Raw genomic sequence first — 21077 nt, 5'->3', positions numbered from 1 at the left:
AACCTGACTCAGTTACACCAGCTCTGTCAGGAGGAATGGGCCAAAATTCACCCAACTTATTGTGGGAAGCTTGTGGAAGGCTACCTGAAACTTTGACCCAAGGTAAACGATGTGAAGGCAATGCTACCAAATACTAATTGAGTGTATGTAAACTTCTGACCCACTGGAAATGTGATGAAATAAATAAATGCTGAAATCGTGTGTGTGTGTGTGTGTGTGTGTGTACACTGCTCAAAAAAATAAAGGGAACACTTAAACAACACAATGTAACTCCAAGTCAATCACACCTCTGTGAAATCAAACTGTCCACCTAGGAAGCAACAGTGATTGGCAATACATTTCACATGCTGCTGTGCAAATGGAATAGACACCGGTGGAAATTATAGGCAATTAGCAAGACAACCCCAATAAAGGAGTGGTTCTGCAGGTGATAACCACAGACCACTTCTCAGTTCCTATGCTTCATGGCTGATGTTTTGGTCACTTTTGAATGCTGGCGGTGCTTTCACTCTAGTGGTAGCATGAGACGGAGTCTACAACCCACACAAGTGGCTCAGGTAGTGCAGCTCATCCAGGATGGCACATCAATGCGAGCTGTGGCAAGAAGGTTTGCTGTGTCTGTCAGCGTAGTGTCCAGAGCATGGAGGCGCTACCAGGAGACAGGCCAGTACATCAGTAGACGTGGAGGAGGCTGTAGGAGGTTAATAACCCAGCAGCAGGACCGCTACCTCCGCCTTTGTGCAAGGAGGAGCAGGAGGAGCACTGCCAGAGCCCTGCAAAATGACCTCCAGCAGGCCACAAATGTGCATGTGTCTGCTCAAACGGTCAGAAACAGACTCCATGAGGGTTGTATGAGGGCCCGACATCCACAGGTGGGGGTTGTGCTTACAGCCCAACACCGTGTAGGACGTTTGGCATTTGCCAGAGAACACCAAGATTAGCAAATTCGCCACTGGCGCCCTGTGCTCTTCACAGGTTCACACTGAGCACATGTGACAGACGTGACAGAGTCTGGAGACGCCGTGGAGAACGTTCTGCTGCCTGCAAAATCCTCCCGCATGACCGGTTTGGCGGTGGGTCAGTCATGGTGTGGGGTGGCATTTCTTTGGGGGACCGCACAGCCCTCCATGTGCTCGCCAGAGGTAGCCTGACTGCCATTAGGTACCGAGATGAAATCCTCAGACCCCTTGTGACACCATATGCAGGTGCGGTTGGCCCTGGGTTCCTCCTAATGCAAGACAATGCTAGACCTCATGTGGCTGGAGTGTGTCAGCAGTTCCTGCAAGAGGAAGGCATTGATGCTATGGACTGGCCTGCCCGTTCCCCAGACCTGAATCCAATTGAGCACATCTGGGACATCATGTCTCGCTCCATCCACCAACTCCACGTTGCACCACAGACTGTCCAGGAGTTGGCGGATGCTTTAGTCCAGGTCTGGGAGGAGATCCCTCAGGAGACCATCCGCCACCTCATCAGGAGCATGCCCAGGCGTTGTAGGGAGGTCATACAGGCACGTGGAGGCCACACACTACTGAGCCTCATTTTGACTTGTTTTAAGGACATTACATCAAAGTTGGATCAGCCTGTAGTGTGGTTTTCCACTTTAATTTTGAGTGTGACTCCAAATCCAGACCTCCATGGGTTGATATTTGATTTCCATTGATAATTTGATTTTGTTGTCAGCACATTCAACTATGTAAAGAAAGTATTTAATAAGAATATTTCATTCATTCAGATCTAGGATGTGTTATTTCAGTGTTCCCTTTATTTTTTTGAGCTGTATGTGTGTGTGTGTGTATGTGTATATATATGTATGTATATATATATATATATATATATATATATATATATATATATATATATATATATATATATATGTGTATATATATGTGTATATATATATATATATATATATATATATATATATACATATACATATACATATACATATACATATACATATACATATACATATACATATATATATATATATATATATATATATATATACACACACACACACACAGTGCATTTGAAATTATTCAGACCCCTTTTTCCATGATGTTACAGCCTTATTCTAAAATGGATGAAATAGCCCCCCCCCCCCCCCTCATAAATCTACACTCACTCCCCCATAATGACAAAGCAGAAACATGTTTTTACTAATGTTCTAAAAATGATTACCTAAGTTTTCACACCCTTTCCTCAGTTCTTTGTTGAAGCACCTTTTGGCAGGGTTTACTGCCTCAAGTCTTCTTGGGTATGGCTCTACAAGTTTGGCACATCTGTATTTGGGGAGTTTCTCACATTCTTCTCCGCAGGTCCTCTCAAGCTCTGTCAGGTTGGATGGCGAGCGTTGCTGCATAGCTATTTTCACATCTCTCCAGAGATGTTCGATTGGGTTCAAGACTGGGCTCTGTCTGGGCCGCTCAAGGACATTGAGGCTTGTCCCGAAGCCACTCCCGTGTTGTCTTGGCTGTGTGCTTCGGGTTATTGGTTGTCCTGTTGGAAGGTGAACCTTCGTCACAGTCTGAGGTCCTGGCTTTCATCAAGGATCTCTGTACTTTGCTCCATTTGTCTTTCCGTCGATCCTGATTAGTCTCCCAGTCCCTGCCACTGAACAACGTCCCCACAGCATGATGCTGCCACATCATGATTCATCTTAGTAATGGTGCCATGTTTCCTCCATACGTGATGCTTGACATTCAGACCAAAGAGTTCAATATTGGTTTTATCATACCAGAGAATATTGTTTCTCATAGTCAGAGTACTTTAGGTGCCTTTTGGCAAACTCCAAGCGAGCTGTCATGTGCCTTTTACTGAAGAGTGGCTTCCGTCTAGCCACTATACCATAAAGGCCTGATTGGTGGATTGTCCTTCTGTGGTGGTCGTCTTTCTGGAAGGTTCTCCCATCTCCACAGAGGAACTCTGGAGCGCTATCAGAATGACCATTGGATTCTTGGTCACCTCCCTGACCAAGGCCCTTCTCCCCCGATAGCTCAGTTTGGCCGGGCGGCCAGCTCTAGGAAGAGTCTTGGTGGTCCCTAACTTTTCCTTTAAGAATGGAGGCCACTGTGTTCTTGTGGACCTTCAATGCTGCAGAAATGTTTTGGTATCCTTCCCCAGATCTGTACCTTAACCATCCTGTCTCTGAGCTCTACAGGCGATTCCTTCGACCTCATGGCTTGGTTTTTGATCTGACATGCGCTGTCAACTGTGGGACCTGATTTCGACATTTGTGCCTTTCCAAATCCAATTGAATTTACCGCAGGTGGACTCCCAAGTTGTAGAAACATCTCAAGGATGATCAATGGGAACAGGATACACCTGAGCTCATTTTCAAGTCTCATAGCAAAGGGTCTGTAGTTATGTAAAAAAGGTATTTCTGTTTTCACATTTTTATTCATTTTCAAATATAAATCTGTTTTCGCTTTGTCATTATGGGGTATTGTGTGTAGATTGAAGGGGGAAAAAACATCATCCAGTTTAGATTTAGACTGTAATGTGATAAAGTAGAGGATATTTTTTAGATCGCGCTGTGTATTTATCAATGTCCAGGAATGACCCGAATCGAGTGTAACCAAACATTTAGGATTTGAACCGCCTTGTCCACTCATGTCCAGCCACCCTGGCAGGGACAGTCTATGAAGTAAAGGAGGTTCACATGATTGTGCACATCCTCAACTTGAGAATTCTGGTGCTAGGCTAATAAATAATGCTGATATAATGGAATGAGTCGGGCAGTCTAATCATCATTGTGTACCATGAGGTGCTAGCCTGTCCCTCAGTGATTGACTGACTTGTGTTTTAGCTAGCCAAGTGTTTGATAAGCAGAGCAGGCTTCCCTTCCCCTCTGCCCCCCCAGTCCCCTGGCTGGCCACTGTTCTCAAATCAGCTTTTGTTCAGGCTTATCTGGTCTTCATGGCTGACATATCTCTTTGAAAACAAACTGGGCGCTTGTTTTTCCCCAGACAGCGAATGCGAATGGGGGAAGGATTCAAGGTTCTGTCCCAAATGATACGCTGTTCCCTATATAGTGCACTACTTTTAGAGCAGTGCCATATGGACCCTGGTCAAAAGTAGTGCACTAATGGGGAGTAGATAGGGTGCCATTTGGGATGCTACATTGAAGGGAGTGTGTTTCCACTTCAGTGTTGGCTCAGTTTGAACTGAATGTACAGTTTATCAGTCTGAATAGTTGCAAACAAATTTTGGTTTCATATCTGACTTGGAAGTTGAAGGTGGAAAATTATTTGATGTAATGGCACATGTTTGATTAGGCTATCTGTGGTTGACTTGTTGCAGTTCAGTGATGTACTTTCAGATGTATTGGATAGTGTTGGAAATGAGGCATAAGATAATGGAAACTCGGGTGGTTAAACCACAAACACAACATTGTAAACCTTGTAAAGGCATTTTGTTGTTTGGCCTTTTCTGTTTTTGTTAGACCGTGCCAGGTTTGGCTTGCTTTACATAAGCCATTCATTCACATTCAGAGGAACAGCTTTGTGGAAAAATGTTTTTGTGAATATTTGTCCATATGTTTCTTGTATATTAACTCGTTGCCATCTGTCAATCTCAGCCAGGCAGCATTTCAAGAAGTGTTGGATTTTGATTCGGCCCTGGGCTTGTTTACTTATGAAGTTCTGCAGATCATTGTTCCTGGGAGCCCCCCCCCCCCCCCCCCACCACAGGGTTCTCCTCAAAGAATGTAAGAGGGGTGCTGAACCACCTTGTGGCCTGGCTGCGCCACTCTAAATAGTTTTTTCATTCAAATGCTTTACTCTATTTGTTATCAGATAAGGAAATGGCAGTTGGAAGTGTTCTAAAAATCCTGGGGAGAACCCTGCACCACACACAGCCAAGTTCCATTTAAGTGCTTTCTTCTAGGTGCGAGATTGTCTGTCTGGAACTGAGCTGTAATTAACTGTACATCATGTGTCTGTTTCCCTGCAGTGCGGTGGATGGGACCCTGAGTTGTGAGGTCATCAGATCGTGGCCTGCAGGGGGTTGTGGGAGAGACACGTCTGTCACCACACTGGACTGGAGGGAGAAGCTGAATTCCTGAGAGATGTGAATCTACCGCCTCCTCTCACAGCGAACATAGGAAACCACCATCCAACCTGCTGCTGTCAGCCTGGAGGTAAGAGACAAGACACAAACACACACTGGAAGTAAGCTTCTGTCTCGCCGAGTCCCCCCTCACTCACAAATCACCACTCTACCTACCTACTTCCATACCTCAGAGGTGAGTTAAAGGGACAGCGCACTCAAATTATAAAATGACTTGGTTCCTATGTTAAAAGCAGCTTATGGACAAGACTAGAATCCATGCTTTGTTTGGGTTGGTTTACCTAGTCACTACTGCTAACATTAGCATTGAACTAGGCTTACCTCTTCAGCATGGCATTATTATTAGAGCCACCCATATTGAGCTAGAATTCCTGTTCAGGAGGGTGCAAGGTTATTGTTTCAGATAGGCCTATTGATTCTACATTATGCATTTCTATGTAGAACATGGGATTGTCAGCTCTACTCATAACGTTTCTATTTGCAACCAAAGTTGTGAATGTTTTACTTGACTGAATAACACCTGTTGTACTGCTCTGTGGGACAGTGCCTGCCAGCCAGGTGAATGATGGTTTAAGTAGTGGGATTATTTAGTATGACTTTCCCATAACGATGTCGCAAAACACATGAGTATATTATCCCCCCTGCTTACCTCGTGTCTGTAAATGAAGGCCAATTTGTTTATGCCAAACTACAGACACGTGTGGAGGCCCGTGCCGTGCTTCAGGCTGCGTCAGCCCCAGATGCTGTGTAGCCCCACCAACCAGACCTGCGTTTTAAATACTTTTTTCAAATTTCATAATTCATAATCTGTGCTTGATCTCGTTTGCCTGGTTTAATGGACAAATATAATAGTCCCAAAACTGCAAGCCCGCTAGAGCAAACAAGTATTTCATAGATTTCAAATAGCATTTGAACCCAGGTGTGCGCTCCAGTAGCCCCCTGCCTCAGGAAGAACATGTGATGTTGCACATAATTGCAGCATTCAGGCGCAGCCTCAGACTGATTGCTCGTGTGTTTCCCAAATGACACCCTATTCCCTATAGAGTGCTTTGGCACTACATAAGGAATAGGGTTCCATTTAGAACACGGCCCTCGTGTGACTTCATTCCTTGACTTTTGAAGTTGGATCAGTTCCCTGGCAACCTCCTATGGAGAAGAAGTCATGGACTCTTGAAAGGGGGAGGGGAATAGAGGAGATAAGAATGAGGTTGTTACGTTGAAGCTGCTCTCTCTAGCGGAGTTCAGGAGTGAGCTCACATCATCAGAGCCCATGACTGCCCCTCCAGTCCACCTAGGGCCAGCTCTGTTGTGCCTTTCACTTCAGACAGTTTTTATTTTATTTTTACATAACGCTAAATTGTACATTTCCCTGAAATTGCCATTAGCACTGATGTGTGTTTTGGCACTGGCACCAGGCATTGAGGAAAGTATGACTTGCAGGAGGGTAGGGTTTGTGTAATGGGCTTATCCCAAATGTCACACTCTTCCCTATATGGTGCACTTCTTTTGACCAGAGCCCTATATAGGCTATAGGGTGGCATTTGAGACGCAGTCTCGGTGTGGGGTCTGAGCACTGCTGGGCAGGGGAAATAGTCTGTTGGCCAGGTTGTGTAATAATGAGTAACAGTCAAACTTGGCAAGCCAGACCAAGGGGCTGTTTAGGAGGGTGCAACCACAATATTGCAGAACATTCACATATAAATGTATTTTATAGAACAAAAATGTGCAATAGAGTAGTTGCAGCATCGATTATTCATTTACTTAAGTTTCACCTCACTGATTCTACTACAACCACATTGTGTGGTACTCTGGAGTGTGGATCTCTGAACAAAATGGCTGATGCTAGTGACATTAGTGTAGCAAGTCGCTGTCTGAGCTTCAATGACCTTTTGGTAAAGTCAGCTAATGGCTAACTGACATTAATCACTTAGAGTGCAAGAACCATGCCTGCCATGATTGTCCATTCATTATTTGTTTTTCTCTTGTTTTTCTTTGTTGCTTAAAGTGCTTTGAGATTGTAAAAAAAAAAAGTGGTATAAAAGTGTAATGAATTATAATTGTTATTACAGGTGTAGTTGTTGCCACTCAGTTGATGTTGGTGCCACTTTTTCCCCTCTTCAGTCAACACGTGCACACACACACACTAGAGCAGTGAAAACACTGGGACTGGTGGGGGAGAGGAGTGACTGGGGCTACTGCAGGCCTTTCAAGGACACACAGCGTGCTGTAATTCTCCCTCCCTTGGCACACCGCTTTACATGCTCTCCAGCTAGCCAATTACTAGATGAAGCCACCCCACCCCAAGAGAGCAGCGTGTGTGTCCCAAATGGCACCCTATTATATACCCTTGTGTGTAGATTTTTTAGTAGTGGTTTCTTTGCAGCATTTTGACCATGAACGCCTGATTCAGTTTCCTCTGCTGTAGAGTATAAGTTCATTAGTTACAACCTTCAGAAGACACATCTCAACATCAACTGTTCAGAGGAGACCGTGAATCAGGCCTTCGTGATCAAATTGCTGCAAAGAAACCACAATTGTCCTTTTTTTAGATTTTTGGTTCCAACCACCGTGTCGTCTTTGTAAGACGCAGAGTAGGTGAATGGATGATCTTCGCATGTGTGGTTCCCATTGTGAAGCATGGAGGCGTGGTGGTGCTTTGCTGGTGACACTGTCTGTGATTTATTTAGAATTCAAGGCACACTTAACTAGCATGGCTACCACAGCATTCTGCAGCGATACGCCATCCCACCTGGTGGGACTATCATTTGTTTTTCCACCCGACCCAATGGAGATGGTTTGGGATGAGTGGTACCCGCAGAGTGAAGGAAAAGCAGCCAACAAGTGCTCAGCATGTCTGGGGACTCCTTCAAGACTGTTGGAAAAGCGTTCCAGGTGAAACTGGTTGAGAGAATGCCAAGCTGTCAAGGCAAAAGGTGGCTACTTTGAAGAATCTCAAATATAAAGTATATTTAGATTCTATTTTTACCACTTTTGGTTACTACATGGTTCCATGTGTTATTTCATAGTTTTGTCTTCACTATTATTCTACAATGTAGAAAATAGTAAAAATAAAGAAAAACCCTTGAATAAGTAGGTGTGTCCAAACTGGTTGTGTGTATTATATAGAAAAGCTATTTGAGATGCAGCCAGTGCCTTTGCGGTGCCCTTGTCGCCCTCGAACCCATCCACCACCCCCTCCCCTGCATGCCATCCCTGATTTGGTTACCTCAGGTGCTCCCCCCGCCTCCACCCTACTGTCCCACATTTATCAGAGTTCCAGGGCTGCAGTGAAGAATGCCTTATTTGCCCTGCATTGAAGAATGCCTTATATGTACTGCCGTCTGTCCTGTCCCACTGCGGCTACTTGAAGTCCTGTGTGTCGTTGGAGTGTGTGTGTGTGTCAGGGGCTGGATCAGCTGACAGGACTTGTGTAAGGGCCCAGCTGTGTCTGAACTTAGGCTCTGTAACCCATTTTGTCCGAGCAGTGGGAGGGAGACTGGGGGAATAGCAGCGGGAGGGAGGCTGTGCTGGGGGAACAATGGAGGGAGGGTAGCTGGGCTGGGGGAACAGCAACCCTTGTTTTTGCCATAATCAGATTGTGTGACACAGCTTTCCATCCACAAGACACCACGTGTCCCAAATTGCACCCTATTCCCCATCTAATGCAGTACTTTTGACCAAGGTCTAGGGATCTGGTAGTGCACAATGTCTAAGGAAGTTGTGAGGTTTTGCTCGCCTGAGGTAGAGTATTTCATGATAAGCTGTAAACCACACTACCTAGGGAGTTCATCTGTATTTTTTGTAGCTGTCTACATACCACCAGAGACCGATGCTGGCACTAAGCCCGCACTCAATGAGGTGTATTCTGCCATAAGCAAACAGGAAAACGCTCATCCAGAGGCGGCGCTCCTAGTTGCCATGGACTTTAATGCAGGGAAACTTAAATCAGTTTGACCTCATTTCTATCAACATGTTAAATGTGCAACCAGAGGGGAAAAAAACTATAGACCACCTTTACTCCACACAGATGTGTACAAAGCTCTCCCTCATCCTCCATTTGGCAAATCTGACCATAATTCTATCCTCCTGATTCCTGCTTACATGCCAAAATGAAAGCAGGAAGCACCAGTGACTGTCAATAAAAAAAAGTGGTCAGATGAAGCAGATGCAAATCTACAGGACAGTTTTTATTTGCTAGCACAGACTGGAATATGTTCCGGGATTCTTCCGATGGCATTGAGGAGTACACCACATCGGTCACTGGCTTCATCAGTAAGTGCATCGATGTGGGGACGACGTCAGTGACTGTACGTACATACCCCAACCAGAAGCCATGGATTACAGGCAACAACCGCACTGAGCTAAAGGGTAGAGCTAAGAAATCCTGCTATGCCCTGCGAAGAACCAACAAATAGGCAAAGCGTCAGTACAGGACTAAGGTCAAGTCGTACAACACCGGCTCCAAAGCTTGTCGGATGTGGCAGGGCTTGCAAACTATTAGACTACAAAGGGAAGCACAGCCGAGAGCTGCCCAGTGACACGAGCCTACTAGACGAGTTAAATTACTTCTATGCTCGCTTCGAGGCAAGTAACACTGAAACATGCATGACAGCATCAGCTGTTCCAGACGACTGTGATCAAGCTCTCCACAGCCGTTGTGAGTAAGACCTTTAATCCACCTGGCATGTCAGATTTCAAAAAAGCTTTACGGTGAAAGCAAACCATGCGATTATGCGAGGACAGCTTTCAGCAGACAAAACATTACAAACAGCTAGCAGCAAAGTAGATTGGTCTCAAGTCAGAAAAGCAATAAAATTAATCGCTTACCTTTGATCTTCGTATGTTTACACTCACGAGACTCCCAGTTATACAATAAATGTTTGTTTTGTTCCATAAAGATTCTCTTTATATCCAAAAAAAACGTTTTTTATAATCAATGGTTTTTACAATAAATAATCGATAATATTTCAACCGGACGTTAAACTTTTCAATACAGAGAAAGAAATGAGTCAGCTCTTCATGCGCGCGCATGAACAAATCTAAGGACATCTGGCTATCCACTGACACGATGTGATCATTCTCGCTAATTTTTCAGAATAAAAGCCTGAAACTATGTCTAAAGACTGTTCACACCATGTGGAGGCCATAGGGAAAGGAACCTGGTTGATATCCCTTTAAATGGAGGATAGGCTTGCAGTGGAACAGTTTCAGAAAAACAGCACTTCCTGGTTGGATTTTCCTCAGGTTTTCGCCTGCAATATCAGTTCTGTTATACTCAGACACTATTTTGACAGTTTTGGAAACTTTAGAGTTTTCTATCCTAATCTGCCAATTATATGCATATTCTAGCTTATGGGCCTGAGAAATAGGCAGTTTACTTTTTTATCCAAACATGCCCCCTTGCTTCAAGAGGTTAAACAGGTCAATATTCACAAGGCCGCAGGGCCAGACGGATTACCGGGACGTGCACTCAGAGCATGCGCTGACCAACGGGCAAGTGTCTTCACTGACATTTTCAACCTGTCCCTGATCGAGTCTGTAATACCAACATGTTTCAAGCAGACCACCATAGTCCCTGTGCCCAAGAACACTAAGGTAACCTGCCTAAATGACTACCGACACGTAGCACTCACGTCTGTAGCTATGAAGTGCTTTGAAAGGCTTGTCATGGCTCACATCAACACCATTATCCCAGAAACCCTAGACCTACTCCAATTTGCATACTTACCTAACAGATCCACAAATGATGCACGCAGATCCTCAACATGGGCGCCCCTCAGGGGTGCGTGCTCAGTACCCTCCTGTACAACACCATCCAACACCATCATTTAAGTTTGCCGATGACACAACAGTGGTAGGCCTGAACACCGACAACGGTGAGACAGCCTATAGGGAGGAGGTCAGAGACATGACCGTGTGGTGCTGAGGGGAGACATGACCAACGTGATCAAGACAAAGGAGATAATTGTGGACTACATGAAAAAGAGGACAGAGCACGCCCCCATTCTCATCGACAGGGCTGTAGTGGAGGAGGTTGAGAGCTTCAAGTTCCTTGGCATCCACATCACCAACAAATTAACACGGTCCAAGCACCCCAGGACAGTTGTGAAGAGGGCACGACAAAACCCATTCCCCCTCAGGAGATTTGGCATGGGTCCTCAGATCCTCAAAGATCTACAGCTGCACCATCGAGAGCATCCTGACAAGTTGCATCACTGCCTGGTCTGGCAACTGCTCGGCCTCCGACCGCAAGACTCAGAGGGTGGTGCGTACGGCCCAGTACATCACTGGAGCCAAGCTTCCTGCCATTCAGGACGTCTATACCAGGCAGTGTCAGGAAGGCCCAAATAATTGTCAGACTCCAGCCAACCTAGTCATCGACTGTTCTCTCTGCTACCGCACGGCAAGCTGTACCGGAGCACCATGTCTAGGTTCATGTGGCTTCAAAACATCTTCTACCCTCAAGTCATAAGACTCCTAAAGATCTAATCAAAGGGCTACCTCAGACTATTTGCATTGCCCCCCCTTCCCCCTCTTTTACGCAGCTGCTACTCTGTTATTATCTATGCCTAGTAACTTTAACTCTACTTAAATGTACATATTACCTTAACTAACCGGTGCCCCCGCATATTGACTCTGTACTGGTACCACCTGTATATAGCCTTGCTGTTATTTTACTGCTGTTCTTTAATTATTTTTTTTATTTCTTACCTTAAGGTATTTTTCTTAGCTGCACTGTTGGTTAAGCATTTCACTGAGGTCTACTATACCTGTTGTATTCGGTACATGTGACAAATAAATATATATATATATATATATATATAAGATTTGATGTAGGGAATATGGTGCCATTTGGGAAGCAGACTGTTTATGCAGTGTGAACAAATGAGAGAACCTAGGTTAGAGCCACTCGATCCAAGGCAAGGATCAAGTGCTGCCTCTCACTGCTGGCCTGATCAATAGGATGAAAGCGATTTCGTAGATAAGCACCAAAAGTACCCAGTGCAAAATCGACACAAAACCCTACTCCAGTGTAAAGTAAGCTATGTAGTTTAAGGCAAGCTCAGCACTTTTCCACTGTTAGTGTTTTCGCAAGGAAGGTTTTGCCAGAGGAATATACACTGCGTGTACAAAACATTGTGTGCCATTCAGAGGGTGAATGGGCAAGATAAAATATTTCAGTGCCTTTTTGAACAGGGTATGGTAGTAGGTGCCAAATGCACTGGTTTGAGTGGCAAGAACTGCAACGCAGCTGGGTTTTTCACGCTCAACAGTTTCCCATGCGTATCATGAATGATCCACCACCCAAAGGACATCCAGTCAACTTGACACATCTGTGGGAAGCATTGGAGTCAACGTGGGCCAGTATCCCTGTGGAACGCTTTCAACACCTTGTAGTCCATGCCCTGACGAATTGAGGCTGTTCTGAGGGCAAAAAGGTGCAACTCAATATTAGGAAGGTGTTCCTAATGTTTTGTACACTTGGTGTATGTTGGCCGGTGCAGGCAGGGCAAATCGTCCCCTTTTGGCCGTCTGCCTCTCCATGCCAAGTGCAGAAACCTGTTCTTCAGTTTCTATTTCAGGGGTTCCCTGAGACATTTGAGTTTATGAATATTGTGAACAGATTACTTACATTTTGGCATATGAATTTCTAGAATAAGTTGCGGGATAATACAATACCATGTAATATTATTAATCTACAATGTATGTTCTTAACCTTTTGTAACATGGGCCTGGGAGGCTCACGGGGATATTGGTATCCACAGTTCTCTACCAATTAACACATTTTCAACACAATACCTCTTGTATTACAATCGTTTTAGTGGGAATTAGCTTAAACTACAAAATGTTTTCTCCGATACCAAATGTGTGTTACCACTATTAGCACAAACAAATGGTGGTCTCATAAGTTTAATGCAATGGCAGTAGGCCTAATGCAGTTTAATGAAATGGAAATGTTTGTAGGGTGCATGGGGAATGGAGGACAGTGATTCAACGTGACTAGAGAGCTCACCCCGTCACATACTGTTCAATAGGCCTAAAAAAATGTTTAAGAAAAATGTCATTGTTCAAGAAATGTTCAAGAGGAGAAAAAAGGGTGGTTGCGGATGGGTTTCTAGCAATTGGGTGCGGGTGAACAAACAGCTGACCAGCGCATCATTAGTCCCCTCCCGGGTCCAAAAAGTTTGGGAACCCCTGCTCTGTTTTGCAATAAGTACCCTATACCCTACATATTGTGCCATTTGGAATGCACCTCTTGTTTTCTTCTGTAGCTGACCTGAGGCCCAGTAGTCCAAGCATAGATAGAGGGTTATAGTTCTGGCTGTCCCACTCCCAACTGCGTTTATTGATAATATATTTGCTGCATTGGCAAAATATTCAGGACGTGTCAGATAGAAATAGAATAACTAGAGCTGACTTCATTTGCTATTCTGCCTTCTATGAATGTTCTCTTGCATCCTCCTGAACAGCCTGTTTAGGCTGTCATATCACATGTACCACAATGACGCATGGACTCCATTCTTCTGTTCCAGGGCTGCAGCCATGCACCTCAAGCCATACCCCAAACTGCAGAAGAAAGAGTTCTACCTGGAGTCCAGTCACGACAGCCAGAGAGGCCTTCACCATATGAGCCAGCAAGGGGCCCTGTCTCTGAGGACAGAGTGGGGGGTCCGTCCAGCCCTGGTGGGCTCGTCTAGCAGTGGGCTCGGCCCGGGCACGGCCCGGTCCCCCCTTAGTGTCATATCCACCAACACCCGGTGCTGCAGTGACGGCAGTAATAGTACCCACGGCAACAGTGGTAGTGGGCTGCAAACCTCAAGGCTGAGTGGGTCTGGGGGAAATGTATTCCACAGTAGTACAACCTGGGCCCGGCGGAAAACCTCAGAAACCTCCTACACCACCACCTCGTCCCTGCTGCTCCTCCCCACCTCCTCCTGCACCTCCTCTACAGGCTCGGGGGGATCTGAGAACCAGGAGGCCTCCCTCAGCGTCTCCTACCAGGGGGAGGACGGAGAGGGACCGCTGGACATCTGGGCTGTCATAAAGCCCGGCAACACCAAGGAGAAAATCGCCATCTTCGCCTCGCCCCAGTGCCACGGCAGCCTCGTGAATGGTGGCGGTGGAGGAGAGCCGGTCAGGGAGGCGCGTGAGGGAGACTTGGTGAGCAGCATCTCAGTGAGGACAGTGTCTGTGAAGATGAAAAGCTGTTGGGAGGATGAGGGTGGCTCTGTGGCCAAGCGCAGGAGGAGGTCAGGGCATCGGGGCCACCACCAGGACAGAGACCGACAGTCACCCAGAGCTCTAGAGAGACAGAGCCCACTGAGTCCCACAAAGAACAGCCCAGAAGAGGTGACCCTTGGCGAGAGCCCTAGAGTGCCTGAGTGTGGGGTTGTAGGGGTGGGTGGGGAGCAGGTATGTAGGGTAGAGGGCGAGGAGGGGAGTGAGACTGGGACGGGCAAGGCTCTCTCTGTGGTGGAGTTGGTGGCCGCCTTGGAGCAGAGAGCCAGCGACAAGCAAGGGGACTCTAAGCCTGTCTCTCTGCGGAGCTCCACAAGCATTACCTTATCCAGGGGGCTGTCACTGACCCAAGAGCCCCAGCAGCCCAAAGCCCCAGACCAGAGCCCCCAGGGGACAGATGAGGCAGAGTGTGTAAAGGTGTCAGACATGGTGGCCAAGCTGGAGTCAGAGTGCCTGAAGCGCCGGAGTGTTCCAAGGGAAGGGTCCGGATCTGGGGGAGAGCTGTCGCGCAACAACAGCCTGCGGAGGAGGGTGGGCCGGGTGTTACTGGCAGGAGCAGACGCCTGCTCCATCTCAGCCCAGCCACCTCCGTCTCCCACTGGGCCCCAGCACAGACTAGAGGAGACCACGGGGGTGCAGCACCTCCACGCTAGTCCATCTGAGGGCCGTCCCTCTGTTAGCACCATCCACACGGACAAACTAGTTCCCAGCAGCTGCCATGAAGCTTCCCACTGGGCTTCCCGTTCCTCTGACCCAGCTTCTCCGTCTCACAGTGTGGACTCTGGGTGTGGAGCCTCCATCCACGCTGTCAGAGAGCCAGAGGAGATGTGTGAGGCCCAGGGACAGCAGGTGGGGAGCAGGGTCATTGAGGCTGGGCAGGATCTGTACCTCCAGCTCCAGTCAGAGCGGGCCAGCAGCAGTCTACAGAGTGAGGAGCCCCTCCCAGGCATGCTGTTCTTCTCACACCCTCTGCCCTCACAGCCGGTGCTAGAACAACACAAACTCCCACACCCAGACAGTACTCGCACCCAGGACACTGGGTCCAGCCCTCAACACACCAGAGACTTAGCGGAACCCTCCAAGCCTCAGCCCTGCGACCCTGCTATCACCTCCCTCCTCCCTGAAACCATATCGCACAGTGAGAACTGGGCCAAAGAGGAGGATGAGAAGGCGGTGAGTGAGGGAGAGGGGAGTGCTTTCAGCCAGTGTGAGACCGTGCCTTTCCCCCTGCGCCGCCTGGTGTCTCACGAGTTCCTGGAGATGCGCTTTAAGATCCAGCTGCTCCTGGAACCCCAGCAGTACATGGCCTTCCTGCCTCACCACATTATCGTTAAGATCTTCTGCCTGCTGCCCACAGAGAACCTGGCAGCGCTTAAGTGCACCTGCCACTACTTCAAGTTCCTCATCGAGAGCTACGGAGTTCGACCCGCAGACTGCCGCTGGGTGTGCGACCCCCGCTACAAAGACGATCCCTGCAAGCAGTGTAAAAAACGGTATGGGCGCGGGGATGTGTCCCTCTGCCGCTGGCACCACAAGCCCTACTGCCAGGCGCTGCCCTACGGCCCCGGGTACTGGATGTGTTGCCATGGTTCCCACAAAGACACGCCCGGCTGCAACGTCGGTCTCCATGACAACCGCTGGGTGCCCGCCTTCCATAGTATCAACATGCCAATCTATAAGAAACCCAGGGCGGTCACTGAGGAGTAGTGGAATAGACAATGGGAGAAAGTGATTTGACTTCTGTGTGCTTTATTTTGCCAATGAGGGCTTTGTGTGTCTGTGTTGCCATATGAGCATGTGCAGTTATTTGTGGGGAGTGTCTGACCGCAACCAGGTTTCTGGTACTGATGAGGAATCACTGGATCTCTTCCTTGACCCCTAACCACTGACCTCTAACCCCTCCTCAGGTCCTCTGAGATGGTCAGCACTTTAACCCTGGTCATAGTTCTCAATCTTCAAAGGATTCTGACAGGGTATTCTTTTTACTTGCTTCGATGTGTTGGGTTAAAACATCTGGTTCTGACCAGAGTGTGTTGAAGAGAAGCTTTGTTTCAGATTTCTCTTCAGTGTTGATGCTTAATGTGTCTCTCCTTGCCCACAGCCATAATGTTTCCTTGCTTATGCATTAACCAATACGTTGGGATAGCTATTTTAGTCAAGGTAAGCCTATCAACGTTATGCAGTATACCCCACCCACAAGTGTGATTTACTCAGTGTTAATGTGTTGTTGTCTAAGTGGATACATACATTGCTGCAGGTCCCCGGTTTATGCAAAATGTGAATCAACCCCATCCTATATCCCCTCCATATCCTGTTCCAAATGGCACCCTAGTCCCTATGTAGTGCACTACTTTTGACCAGGGCCCATAGGGTGCCGTTTGGGATGTTGGAGTCTATATCCCAACTCAACTGTATCAGTCTCCGGGTCAGAGAGGGAAAGGGTTTTGTCTGTCCTGTATCTGGTTTGATTGAAAAAGTTTGTTCTGAGCCCTGTTGTGTTTACATTGTACGTAGTGCTACAGAGTCCTATATCAAAAACAAAGTGAGGAAGATTGACAAGCAGCACGAGTATCTATGACTTGAATGCATTTATCTTCAGTTTGGTAAAAAGAAAAAAGTTTATTTTGACCCCGTCATGTATATATTCATGAATGATTATTATTGGGTGTTTTACAATGGGTCCCAGATGTATAACCCATATGCTTATTTGGCCGCTCTCATTGCATTATTCTCCACCATTTTTAATGTGCGTCTGAAATGGCACAGTATTCCCTATATAGTGCACCACTTTTGACCAGAGCAATAGGGCTGGTCAAAAGCAGTGCACTATAAATTTAATAGGGTGCCATTTTTGGACAAGTGCTCATCCCTCCTTTTTATGATGCTGATATTTCTTGAAGGGAAACATGCCTGGAGAAGTTCACCTGTGTCTGTTCTTTACCATGATTAACTGGACATGATCTAAAAAACTAAACAGAAGGAAAACAGGGTTGATTACAAAGGGGAGAAAAATGGTCTCTAAAAGTAGTTTGCCTCCAGATATTTTTTTTAAAACAGTTTGTTGTATAATATTCCAGCTGTACTCTGCCTGCAAAGGCATTTTACTACAATAAAGTGTATTCATTCTGAGGTTAACTGTCAGAACCCACCTTTCCTTCTCGTGGTGTCTTTAAACTGAAAGGAAGTGTAAAGGTTACAACATAAAAATGGAATGTATTGATCTTTACTGAATATTCAGGGATATAGACTAAATGTATACTAAGGGTCTCCAGCCTTAAATGTCACCCATTTCTATTATTTATCACATCTTGTTGTCATTGACATATGTCAATGTTGTTCACAACTTAAGGTCTATACTGTAGAGCTGGTAGGCTTGCCTTTCATTGGGGCGAGGGGTATTGTTTGGGTCCAGGTGTGTTGGGGAAAGAGCACAGACACGCACAACAGATTTATAAAAGCAAAATAAATGTATTCCTTGCGGTGTGAGAAATTACTTCCTAGAAGTTTATATTAATCATCTCAAACATTTGAGGGAAATTTCCCCCTTTTGTCAACTTTATCATTTAATACCAAAATGGCAGTCCTCCGACAAAGGGTCTGGATTGTCCACTTGAAAATGCAAAGTGCGATGAGTAGGCAATGTATCAATGGGTGCTAATATGAACATTGGCATGGAATTGTCTGTCATGTCAGTGCCTCCTGAAATGGTGTGTTTACATGCTCTTTCGTTTCTTTCTTCATTCGGTGACCTTTTGAATTCACAACAGACAGTAGGGGATGAATAAGACTTGGCAATAAAATGCATGAAAAGATCCTGTGGGTTGCCAGTGGTTTTGATTTGAGCATTGAGGAGTATCTTCTAAATCCCAACTTGATACATTTGCTACTGTCTCTATTTTAACCCTCAGTCCCATGACCCCTGCAAAAATCTGCTTTTCATTTGTCTGCATGTCAAGCCTTTGTATTTAGCCTCACAATTAAGTGTTATACAATTTTATTTCAGTACAACCAGGGCGGCTACAAGGAGACCACAAAACAATTTGACAAACCGTTACATTCATGAGTTGAATATGAATGCTTTAAGTACAGAAGTTGTTCTCGGGGAAATGAATATCCAACTAGTCAGTGACAACTGCTTAAGGTATTAGAGACTACAGTGCTTTCAAAAAGTACAGTATTGACATTAATTGTGCTACGTTACAGCTTTAAGTGATAAAAAAAATCCCCCTATTTACACACAATATCCCATAATGACAAAGCGAAGAGGTTTTTAGAAAAAAATAACATACCTTATTTAGTATTCAGACACTTTGCTATGAGACTCAATTGAGCTCCAATGTATCATCCCCGTTTCCTTTACCTGTTTCCATTGATCATATTTGAGCTCTTTCTGCAACTTGATTGGACATGCTTTGGAAAGGCACACACCTGTGTGTGTGTGTGTATATATATATATATATAAATAAAAAAGCTCTGACGGCACTCCTCTGTGCAGATGAGAGAACCTTCCAGAGGGACAACAATCTCTGCAGCATGCCACCAATCATGGTATAGTGGCCAGACGGAAGCCACTCCTCAGTAAAAGGCACATGACAGCCCGCTTGGAGTTTGCCAAAAGGCACCTAAAGGACTCCGACCATGAGAAACGAGATCCTCTGGTCTGATGAAACCCAGATTGAACTCTTTGGCCTGAAGCATGGTGGTAGCAGCATGCTGTGGGGATGTTTTTCAGCGGAAGGAATGGGGAGACTAGTAAGGATCGACGAAAAGATGAATGGCACAAAGTACAGAGAGATTCTTGATTTAAAACCTACTCCAGAGCGCTCAGGACCTCAGATTGGGGCGAATGTTCACCTTTAAACAGGACAATGCAGAGGGGCTTCGGGGACATGTCTCAATGTCCAGCCAGAGCCAAGACTTGAACCCCATCAAACATCTCTGGAGAGACCTGAAAATAGCTGTGCAGCGACACTCCCCATCCAACCTGACAGAGCATCTGCAGAGAAGAATGGGAGAAACTGCCTCCCGGGTGGCGCAGTGGTTAAGGGCGCTGTACTGCAGCGCCAGCTGTGCCATCAGAGTCCCTGGGTTCGCGTCATACCCAACAAGACTCAATGGTGCCAAAGGTGCATCAACAAAGTACTAAATAAAGGAAATCCTACAGTGCATTCAGACCCCTTGACTTATAGTTATGACTCATTCTGTGGTACTCTATTGGCTAGGCTTGAATTTCCCTGCCAATTATATTTGAAAATATGTAGGTATATGATCACACTGGTAAGAGAGAATTTGCTGTATTACTTACACTAACATGGCTTTTCAAGAGAATGAGCAATCTGCAGAAAATGTAATGTCAACTCTTGATACACGTCCCAAACAAAACCCCCCTTCGAGACGGAAACTCAGTTCCCTTAACCCAGTTATTAGAAAACCATGAAACTTTTGTTAATCAGGCTAAAACGCTCTGGGACACTTGTTCCAAGCCTAGGGGAATATTGGGAGGGCATCTGAATATTCATAGCATTATTTCTAAACGTGAACAGGTAGAACATTTATCGAATGACTCAAATCTATTTTTTTTCTGTTTCTCTGAGATTGGCTGAAAAAAAAATCTGCCTTTAATGTCCCTCCCTGGATATTCTATATTCAGGAGGGACAGGGCAGAGGGTGTGGATTGCTTATGTACATGAAAGACAATTGCATTTGAAGTTATCATATGCAAACATGCCAATGACCTTGAATATATGGAGCTGAATGTATTCCTCTCCCCTCATGTATCTCACTATTATTGGATTATATCGATCACCGACATCTATCTTGTTTTATGACCATTTAAATGCCATGCTTAAAGAATGTGATCATAAGGCGATTTCAATATAAACTGGGAGGAAAAAACTCGAGATCAGACTATTTCAACCGGACTCCAACAATACAAGGTCCAACCAGAGTAACACAGTCATCCCAGACTCAAATTGATCTGGTGTTTACTAACAGACCTGATCAAATAATTAGGTCCACTAACTGACTAACTGGTTGGTATATCTGACCACAATGTTACATTGGTGGTTAGCTCACTAAAAAGAGATTTAGGAAACATATTCATGTGCAAAAGTACAATAAAAAAAATCCTGAAAAATGAGCAGAGTAACTAAGATGAGTCAAATGGACTGTTCTGATCTGTTAAGCAATAAAGACCCAGAGAGAGTCTGGATACAGAACATTTCTGTAAGCTATTGACAAAGTGGATACCTCTTTTACTAGGAAATTTAAACGTTAACCTCTACCATGGCTCAACGAGGACCTCTGGAGGCAGATGAGAGAACGGGATCTTTCCTTGAAAAAAAGCACTGGAGAGATAAGGTGGTAAGGAATATTTTTAAAAAAGCAAACGCATAATTCTTTCTTAGTGTGATCAATGAAACAAAACGAAATGGCAAAGTGGTTTGGGAAAATCTCAACAAACCAACAGGGAGAGAAAAAAAAACATCCTGAATTAAAGGTTCATGGGATTCTAATTCAAGACTCCGATTTCATATCCACCACCTTAAACAATTTTTTTGCTGATTGTCAAAGAACTGGCTCAGATATTTTCAACCAAGTCTACAGTTCTCACTCCCATAGATAATAAACCAATATTCAGAATTCCTGAAATCTCAGCGTCAGCAGTGGGCAGTATTACTAGCTTCTTCAAGAGCTCTAGAACTAAATATTTGGTCTAGACACTGTATTCCTGAAGCGACACAAATATTCTCTGATTGCCCCTA

The 21077-nt window shown here is 45.5% G+C and overlaps 1 protein-coding gene across 2 annotated transcripts in view; it reads left to right on the top strand.

Moving 5' to 3' along the window:
• The window catches only part of fbxo34 (F-box protein 34), a 50001-nt gene extending 31878 nt beyond the window's left edge, over positions 1 to 18123 (top strand). For both annotated transcript variants that reach the window (XM_021573930.3, XM_021573931.3), the window contains exons 2-3: positions 4957 to 5143; positions 13608 to 18123. In XM_021573930.3, coding sequence (XP_021429605.2) covers positions 13618 to 16020 — 2403 coding nt within the window. In that variant the 5' untranslated portion in view covers positions 4957 to 5143; positions 13608 to 13617 and the 3' untranslated portion in view covers positions 16021 to 18123. The remainder of the gene's footprint in view (positions 1 to 4956; positions 5144 to 13607) is intronic.
• The last annotated feature ends 2954 nt before the right edge of the window (positions 18124 to 21077 follow it).

Source organism: Oncorhynchus mykiss, chromosome 19 (assembly GCF_057628025.1).
Source record: "Oncorhynchus mykiss isolate SJ-2025 chromosome 19, ASM5762802v1, whole genome shotgun sequence".
In the NCBI taxonomy this organism is placed as follows: Eukaryota; Metazoa; Chordata; class Actinopteri; order Salmoniformes; family Salmonidae; genus Oncorhynchus; species Oncorhynchus mykiss.
This window is presented reverse-complemented; position numbering and strand designations above follow the sequence as displayed.